Source organism: Ptychodera flava, chromosome 11 (assembly GCF_041260155.1).
Source record: "Ptychodera flava strain L36383 chromosome 11, AS_Pfla_20210202, whole genome shotgun sequence".
In the NCBI taxonomy this organism is placed as follows: Eukaryota; Metazoa; Hemichordata; class Enteropneusta; family Ptychoderidae; genus Ptychodera; species Ptychodera flava.
The window spans coordinates 36,225,041-36,235,151 of record NC_091938.1 but is presented as its reverse complement, the minus strand read 5'-3'; the positions used below and the strand labels follow the sequence as shown (position 1 = coordinate 36,235,151).

The following is a 10,111-nucleotide window of genomic DNA, read 5'->3' as shown; positions in this document are numbered from 1 at the left end:
GTTGTTGACAAGTTCTGCCCCAGCAGAGACGGTCAGAGTTATATTTATGTTTAATTCACTACCTGAGCACCCGAGAAAATGGTCAGGTCAAAGGTTACTCGACTATTGAGAGCACAAAGTTCGCGTGGGCGGGGGATTCCCCGGAATATGAACCATGCCATGTATCTTTGTTTACGATACTATTGTCGGGTGCGTAATAGCGATGTTTACTACATCACGCTGCTGAGTCATAGTGTCGTAATCTCTCCTCATATAACACCTCCTTATGGATTATCCAGAAAATGCTCGATTTTTCTCTGCCTTCAAATTGCAATAATACATGCGACGATTTGACTTCTGTTGTTTACAAACAAACACTTATGTTGATCGTTACAAAACAACTGCAGATGTATATAAAACAAGTGAGAAGAGCACGGAAAAGGTGATTTTCGTAATTTTATGTATTCACGTATAGAGAAATAAACCAGCGCATTTGATTGTTTGTAATCGTGACGTTTCACTTCCTCATTGATGCTGTTTTATCGAGCTCCAAGAGGGTATGAAATAAATTCAAACTATGTGACAGGGAGCCAACATGGTAAAAGCATTATGAGAAATGAATATGGGTTCGTAGATCTATGGAAGAAAAACTACTGAATGCCTTAGTCAAACGAAATAATCGGACTGGCTGTAATCACCATAGATAATCCTTAAAGACCTATCTATAGTAAAGTAAAGTACACAAAAAGTAGAGGCGACATGCCCGGATCGACATGTAGAAGGATTCGCGTGACTTATCAGTCAAATCTTGACACCCACTTGCTGGGAAAAACCCGGGTAACTTTCAGAAACGGTTTCAGTATGAATCACACGAAAATACTTTACCAAGACGTCAAACTTAAGTTGCAATGGCTACGACAACAGTACATTTTGATACCGTCTGTGTTCAGTAGTGCTGTTATGGTACCCGGTTAAGGAAGTACACGATAATTTTTGTTCGGTTTAACACGATGACTTTTACCTTCCTTATTGCCCGGTTGAAGGTCAACAGTTCCCGGTAAGTAAACAAAACGTCCAGTTTCTTTCAACCATTTTCATCAATAACAGTCACGCTGTAGCAAGAATTATTAATACATGTTAGAGACTTTGCGTTCAACTTTGGATCTAGGCTGAGTTTTAGGCTATATCGATGAAGTTGTTGATCAGATGTGCGAAAATTTGATAGCATCTTTTCACTTATATCGGAATGCGCGCCAATGCGGGAAAATTAAATTCTTTTTAATAGGCCTCTGGCGATTAATTATTTTCGTATCAATACATTTTCAGTCTAGATATAATAACAATATGGCCTTTGCACAATCAATGTACAACGATACATGCTTTTGGCCCAACACATGTAGTTTCAATTGTTACTCTTCAGCTAAGTCATCGTTGATATGAAAATGCCTATACTCATTCATTCGGCCGCCACGTACAATATTCAAAAAGTAACCGCTTGAGGGCGTTCATAGAGAAAAGACGAGGCATTACGATTCGCGACGATTCAGCAACAGTAAATATCTTTCATATCCTGCTGTACCCTGCTAGATTATTATCGGTTATATCACGAAGGTTGAAAAAGATGAAACCAACAAAATGAAATTCAAAGTCACAATAAAATGTAGATATAAAAGCTCACGCTGTGACCAATATCCAACCATATAGTATTATTTACTTTGGATGGGTATCATGACCAGGTTGTCACTGAGATATCTGATAGGGAAGAATTTGAAAGTACCGGGGTGGAACACGCAGGAGGCTGAGAGGTAAAGTGTCAGAGGAGGTTGTACCCTCTCGAGTGGAAAAATTGAGAAATTGATGTGTGCAATGATGCAGTCAGGTGCAATATGAGAGGTGTTTTCAGTTTGTATTTTTACTAAGTAAAACTATTAGAACACCCGAACGGGGGAGAGCGCGAGAGAAATTGGTGTGAAATGGTGCAATCTGAGAGGTGTTTCGATTCATTTTGCACCAAAAACTGAGTAACCCCTTCTTCCCCTCCACATTTTGAGCAACCCCCCCTTGTAGCTTTTAATCTTTTGAGTGACCTCCTTACATTCCTCCCACCCCCAGGCCGTAAACAATGACGGTTCCCTAAGTTAAGCTCCATAAACATACCGGATGTATGAAGTACGATACAGCTGATTGAGAAGCAGTTACATTACATCATCAATGCCAGATTCGAACAGTTCCGATATATTCGATATTATGTGTGTTGCGTTTAATCAATTTTTATGGTTTTTATGACTTTGACTTGACTATTTCACTTATTAAACTGTATATAGCTGACCAATCCTCCAATGTTTTTAAAGAGAAAGTAACTTAGATGCCTACCGTACAGGAGAGATGAGTTTTCAATAAGAAAGACTGGCTTGACTTCGGCTACTGTGTCATAAACATCTAATCTTTCCTTTTCTTTCATTCCGAAACCATTCCATTTAATTAGAAAATAAGGTAAGGGAAATCATGTGTAATTATCCTAGATGTAGAAATGCCCTGAAAATATGTCCTAGTATTTCATATAAATATTGAATAATATTATAAACTCGTGGAAATTCATTCTCGTCAGATATTCAATACTGAGATTGATATATATGACTGTCCCTTTCCGGTCTGGTGTATCAATTAACTCAACAAAGCCCGCCCTCAGTAATACGAAAGAAATGCCATGCTAAAATCAGATATGTTTAAAACATTTTGCATTTTGGTCAAGAAGACTTTAAACATTGAAACATGCTGGGATTTATATCGAGTTGGAAAAACGACTGTCGGAAAAACTGATGGATAGGGTAGGTCAGGCTTTCATTTATTTCTCTTTTTATAAAAGTGACGTGTTTTTTGCTCACGTGCATTCGTGCTTGACGTATTATACAAATTGCGATGATGTGGCAATCTATTGTGGTTACTCTGTTGTATGCATTGCACAGATTATTCACCGAGATCAACATTGACTCATCTTATGTGTTTCTAGACCAAAGTTCAAATGTTGTATTATAAGTTAGTTACATTGAAAAGATGACGATAATTACTTGCCTCCATCAACAAAACTAAAACTCACGATTTTTTAAACAGGAAGTGTTGCTAAACATGGACCGACCATACGCATTGCGTTATGCTGTAGATCTCACAGAAATTATAATGTTGACAACAAATTGCGCAGTTGATCTAACGTTATTAATAACTATGCCGTTGAGTTCGATTGTCATGAATTTCGCGCTATACGTATATGATTCTGAATCCCCTAAAACCCCGTAGTTCTTCAAGGGTCACCCAGAATATATCATTGAACTACAAGATTCATTTAGGACCCTCTACATTAATTCCTGCAAAAAATTACCCATCAGCTGCCGTGTTCACTGAAACAACAGCTTTCGGGTTAAGTTATTCAAAATCGGTGAGAAAATCTTGGTACGGAGAAGATTTCTGTAAAAAAGCAAAACAAAAAAAAAACAAAAAAAATCATTATTAAGCTGTATCATGGCATACGCTATCAGGTCAAGTCAAATAAAAATCACCGTTAAGTATATTTCAGTTATACAATTCACTGAAAATCATGTTCTTGTCCATTCTGGAGATTTTCATGAAATAAACATTTTTGCCGTTTACTTCTTTTATGACCGGACATTACTGTTATGGTTCGAACTTCATTTACAATATAGAAACTGCAGACAGTTTGCCAACAAACAATGAAATAGCTGATATCGTCTGCTCACTTTCCGACAGGGAGCGTTATGTTTGTGACACATCGACATTCAAGCTGACACACACAGATATACTTAGTAATCTCTAACATAAATGCTTTATAATCATCGAACTCTGCAGGTAATAATGGCATATGTGCATATATGACAAAACGCTAGACACTATATGAAAATAAGCAAATAGCAAATGATGCGACAGGTGTCCATGACGTGTTACAGAAGTTAGCTGACATGCAAAGAGTATATACTATTGCATCGCTAGCTTGACGTCAGAAAAGAGTTTCACTGTGACGTCATTCAGTTGCTGCGTAACGGGTAATTCCATTCACATAACTGCTTCAATTCTTTGCATGTGAAAACATGCATCGCTTTCATTCGTCCAGGGAATTTCCCATCGACATGCGCAGATGCCGAAATTTCGATCAGTCTACGTCTAATTCCTCTTAGATCATGAAGAGAAAGTTTTTATGAGACGCATTTTTCTGTGAAATGACACTAATTGCAAATCTACACTGAAGAAAAGTATTTATAAAAAATCTGAGTAATCTATAACTCCAAGGAAATAGAAGAGAAAATATCCCATCCTTTAATGTTTTTACATGTTATGCGATATTAGATTGTATATTCCTCAAGAAAATATTATTAGGCGTTTTAGATATTTCAGATGGGTGCAAACGACAGAAAATACGGAAAACATTGATTTGAACATAATATCTGGCCTCAAGTAAATAGAACAGTGTCAGGTCCACCTCGTGAATCAAAATTATGCTGACATGAGATAAATTATTGATCAATTTGACCATGGTTTCAAGGGAAGGTTTAAGGGAGACTATTAGGCATTTGGAGATGAGTAATAAGAAAGAAGATATGCCATTTTTTGTTTACTTTTCCAAGATTTTCGGAGTCGGCATATTGTTTTCCCTTATAGTCTTGCTCTTTCGTCACAAAATATTTTTAAAAGGCAGCAACTGGTTTAACAACCCTCTCTATTATCAAATGGTCGATTCCTGAGTCCATCTTACTGCACGGTCACAATAGTTTGGACATTAGTCATAGTTAGGTGCCGCGATGCGTTGTTGTCTGACTCAGTTGTTATGTAGATCATGTTTCAAGGATTGTCATAATCTCAAAGGTCGATTTTTATTCCGGTATTATTTGGGACAAGTGGGTAGCTGTCATGCAGGTAGCGCCGAGTCAATTGAAGTATTGACGCATGCGCACAACACGTCAGAGTCATGACAACAGTCAAGGCAACAAAAAACTAGATACGTAGGCGGCTACAGGTGTATGTTTACGATTGTAGCATTGGCACCCGAGTCATGGACATAAGGCGAAATTGACAAATTTGTTTCACAAAGTGACATACGATAAACGTTGGACGATAAAGAAAATTGTAGCCAAGCTGTACACCAACCATCATAGTAGTGACGCTGGAATTCTGTGAGTAGGCCTATACTGTTATGTATAAAATATTATGAAAATTGCACCGTGCAGGCAAGCATGTAACTCTACAATGAATGGTTAGTGCGGTTTTAAATTCCGACTGCAATGGTCGGAGACATTGCTTCAATGCTCAGCCCGTCATCAATTAACTGGCGATCGTACCTCACCACATTACATTTGCAGCTACTGTTGTATGTAGAATTTTACAGTGCGTAAGATCAGGGTTTGTTTACGTCGCAATCATAGCGCGACATGTTGTGGCCCCTGGGCAATCCTGTTTATAATATCTACAACAAAGTTCATGAACTCTCCTCGGTAAAAGGTTACTAGACATGGAAATCAGAGAGCGGGGCGAGGGTATTCATGTCGTCAGCCGTGTATTTCTTAACTCACATAAAAAAACCCAGGGTAAGGCCAAAAAAAGAAAAAGTAATGTTTCTGGTCAGCGCGCGCGTCACGTGAACAACAGCGCGTCACCCTTTTTTTCTGTTTGTGGCCTGCGGCCGCGGCTGACACCAAGCCAAAATTGCTGAAGAGAAAGAGAAAATTCTTTGGGGGCATGATCAGTGACTGCATGAACAGTATACATGTGACTATATTGATAAAACTATAAAACTGACCCTCCTCCCTCCCTTGAGGGAAAAATAAAATAAAATAATATAAATGCGCGTCGCATTTTTTAAAGAAAGACCTGACCACTTTCTCTTTTTTTGGCCTAATCCTTAGGCAATACATTTTAATGACCATCCAATAATCTTCGAAGTCCCGTCTTTTTTGAATAACATTAAAGATGGAAATTTATTGGTAACCTTTGATTTTCACATGGTAAATAGGTCTAAAAATAACTATGCTCACAAAAGTAAGATATGTTGGCAGCTGTGCAATAAAAAAATAACGGCATTTTATGTAATATAAGACAAAAGTTTCTGCTAATTATGGCACTTCACAAAACTACAAAAATATTTTGATGATAACGACAACGTTCTGAGTTTCAAACACCGAAATATTAGACCTGTACTCCAAACGATAAGGTCATAGGACCACGAACTTATTAATGAATCATGCGCTTTGGTCATGCACTTGTTTATAATTTGCTGTATAAGAAGGACTATATATTTATACAAAAACTGTAAATCATGGATAGAAAGTAAAATAGCACACATGTAAATCTTGAATCGGTTACAGTGCATTTCACCTAAGTACCGCAAATCAGCGTTTGAGACGTTTACAATCCACGTACAAAAACACACGATTAGCTTGGGTATCACGGACACATTTCAAAGTCACCGACTCGTCGATTAGTTAAAGTAAACCAGCATGGGGCAGCCGCTGTCTGGACTGAGAGATAAACAGTTGACTAGACTTGATCTACAATGTAACTGTTTCTTTTACAATTTCAGCTAAGAGTTCAAGAGGTGAAGGTATTCTCAACAGAAACTAACTAAAAAGCAATACAATGTAGATCAAGTGTATCTCTCAGTCTAGACAGAGCGGCTGTCCCATGCTGGTTTACTGTAATTAATCAATGAGTCGGTGGATTTGAAATGTGTCGTGATACCCAAGCTTATCATTTGTTTTGAACGTGGATTGTGTCCGTCTCATACGCAGAGTTGCGGTACCTAGGTGAAATGCACTGTAGACCATAACATTAAAACGAAAGGCCTTGAAACACTACTGTAAATATTTTGTCCTACACGATACTTTCTGTGTGACTTGGATTGTCCTCATCAGCCAATGAATCTCCTTCGCTCCCGTCATGGTAATTCTCGTCGTCTGATGGAGTTTGCCATTGTTGTCTCCCTGCAGCTCATATAATTGTCTGTCCGGCTGAGGTGGACCAGTTTCTGCAAACAACAAATTGACCTTGATTTTGCAAATTAACAATCATGACATGACATTCGCAAAGTCATCCTTGAGTTGGAGAGAGATACAAAACTGTCTTTTGTGCGTACCTCTGTAAGTGAATATTGGGACTTTTCAAATCTACGAGACTTTGGTCTATCTGACTCTTTTTAGGGTATACAAAAGGACCAGAAGAGAAAGATTTACTTAAGTTCAAGTTGTGGGAATAGCTATGTCGTAAATCAACAAGGAGAGATGTCCCCTTAATTAAACAGCTATCACAGTGCATTCTATCGTTGCTACTCGATTGGTGTAGGTTGTATTCAATTTGTACTTGACATTTTAAAGCTCTTAAGTAAACGATGTACCGGCATGATCATGCTCTAACTTCTACGCAGCCATCATCGAAAATGAAATGTGTTTGTTCCAACATTCGGGACTTTACGTTACTGAAAATACTCCTACAATCGAGAACAATATAATATTGCGTTCGCTAAAAAGCCATGAGGAACGCTCGTTCGGTAATATTTACCGTTTCTAGGCGTCACCTTGCCCCATGTGCAGCCTGCTACTGTCTCTGGGCGTTCACTATTGAACGGTTTCAAGAGACCCATTGCATTGGACTATTGCCAGAAATAAGTCTCGCGCTCTGTACGTGTAGTTCACACGCTATCCTGAAGCGCTTCCAGGGTAGTGTTATAAATTGGAAGAAAAATTGTTGACATTGCTCGCAAAAAGTCAATACTCGGCCAATTTGCCGCCTAAGTCACGAGTGCAAGATTTATAATAGTAGGATTAACAGGAAAATCCCCAAAAAATGCACGTCGGGCGATACTGCGGCCCATATCCTCGTGCATCCCTTGCGGTATTTTCGTAATAACATCCCAAACATAATGCATAGATGTTTTTGGGAAAAACTCATACATCTATCGCTTATGACGAAGCCCTTAATATTTGTTAGATATTTTCCTTCGCGTTACCTGGCCCTATAATCGTGCCATTTGTTTTGCTTTCTCTCTTTCTTGACCGTCTTCTCAGTACGAAGACTGTGACCAAGGCAGTAACACCTCCACAAGCAACCAGCAACAGTGGCATCCACACCCATGTTGCTCCAGTTGTTGATTTCCCCTCCTTGACCTTGATCATTGGTATTTGCGCCATCAGCATTCGTGTCTGTTAAAATATGTGCGAAAAAAGGCACCTCCTTTGTAACAAAAAAGTGAGCAAAAGTTACCGCGTAGACAGTAGAAACATGGACAGTAGTCTATCTATGGAGGTAAAAACCTGCGGATAATTGTCCGCGTGCTCTATGACAACTACCTGGTTTGTTTCATTTTTATACTGTGGTTGTGTTATCCATCGTTATCCCTGGAGAGATGTAGCGGGAATGCTGTCAATCTTTGCCCGAGTCAGATATTTGGTTTGTTCTGTAATCCAATTTCTAATGATGATGATGATGAACAATCTTACTATTGCAAATCATTATTCAACATCGATTACATCTATTTCATTGCAGCAAAATAATGTAATCTGCTACCGAGAAAACTACACCTGTGATTCCAAAATAAAAGTCAAAACAAAGCATGTGGAACGCAGTGTAAATGAATATATGACTAGACATCCTTCACATGTACCATTCAAACTTTACAACACGGATCTATGCGCAATGGTGTAGTTTGGAATCCCGCCAAAAAATTAATAATATGAATGGAGCACGATACTTGCACGTGGAAGCCAGGCGCGCAGTTTACTGAATCCAAAATATATAACACAGTCGAGAAATCGTTTAAAATCACAACTTCGCTCAACAGTTAAAATCACATTCTGTGGTTTGATATTTAATGGTTGTATTTTTGGAAAGTTATGAATACATGTATAATCCGTTCTGGAAAATACAGGTTTATAAATATTTCCCATTAATACAGATACGCAAGATTTCACTGTGTTTGAATGATCTCGAATGCAAAGATACGTGAAAAATTATAAGTTTATAGATCTCTCCCCGAAGAATAAACTTCACTTGTTTTGCTTACCTCCATCAATATGTGGGCACATAGCACAGTTGTCATCCGGTAAAGACTCGCAAAGAGTGCATAGCTGACACAGTCCGTGTATACTATCACAAAACTTCCCAACTTCACAGCTGCATTCATCTCCATAAACAGTGCTGATAAACACCACTAGCACTACCAGAAATATCTTGTACCTGAGTTTGAAATTCCATATTGACCTCCGTTGTAACTGATCAAAAATAATCGCTGCTCTCCGATGATTCATCGCCATTAAGGTAGTCACAGAATTGCACAAAAAATTAAAATGCAGGTTTTGTTGGCCAATGTTCTTTGCCAAACAGTGGAACTTTCCAGTGCAACTTTGCACAGCGTGACTCGGTATTCCGGATACACACAATATATATACATAACAATGCTCATTAATAAGTGTGCGGGGAGTCCCCACACTTAGTTTATGCGCATGGGCACACACCGCAATTCAAACAATTATGCATGACGTCATGTGTTGCCAGTTTGACCACAAGGGAATGTAGCTCGGCGAAAAGTAGACGTTCAAAGTTAATAAAAATCTCTGCGAATTTACTTTACAAAGGAAAGAAACACACGACATATAAAATTAAACAAAAAAATTAGAAAAAGTTGATAAAAATAATATTCAGAGTGCCAAATCAGAGTACGTATAAGTGGTTTGTAAACATCAGTTTATTTTATTGGATATAAGCTTGACAGCGACTAAAATAACAGTATTTTGTTTCAAAAGATTATTGAGATAGCCTGTGGTAAATGTATTAAAAATGCATTTATGGAAATCGCCATGACTCTAAATGAGTGTGAAAGAATCATTACGGAATATTTCATAGTGTAGTCTTAATACAGAATAACTTTGAGATGTAAACATTATGAATATGTAAGATTAATTTGATTTTTGATGGAACGCATTTTGTCATTGGTCAGGCTTCGGACAAGTCATTTATCTCAGCCCAAAGTTGATCATTCCTGCACGATATGGTTGCAGTCACCCCCATCCCTCGCGTAAACTTGATGTATTTTTAATTCTAGTAAAAGTTCATTCTATGAAGTACTGCATGATGGGAG

The 10,111-nt window shown here is 38.2% G+C and overlaps 1 protein-coding gene and 1 long non-coding RNA gene across 3 annotated transcripts in view; one reads left to right on the top strand and one right to left on the bottom strand.

The window, feature by feature from the left end:
- The first annotated feature begins 856 nt into the window (after nt 1–856).
- The window catches only part of LOC139144180 (uncharacterized), a 104,901-nt gene continuing 95,646 nt past the window's right edge, over nt 857–10,111 (top strand). Inside the window, exon 1 of one of the 2 annotated variants that reach the window (XR_011554778.1) lies at nt 857–1,036. This is a non-coding gene — a long non-coding RNA (uncharacterized lncRNA). Of the gene's footprint in view, nt 1,037–4,947; nt 5,160–10,111 lie in introns of those variants that run through there. The other variant, XR_011554780.1, reaches the window with a different exon arrangement.
- On the bottom strand, nt 6,713–9,397 carry LOC139144178 (uncharacterized). The gene is made up of 3 exons (XM_070714832.1): nt 9,038–9,397; nt 7,985–8,177; nt 6,713–7,006 (listed from the first exon to the last, which is right to left on the bottom strand). The coding sequence occupies exons 1-3, from the start codon at nt 9,285–9,287 to the stop codon at nt 6,970–6,972; spliced, it is 480 nt and encodes a 159-aa protein (XP_070570933.1). The 5' UTR covers nt 9,288–9,397; the 3' UTR covers nt 6,713–6,969.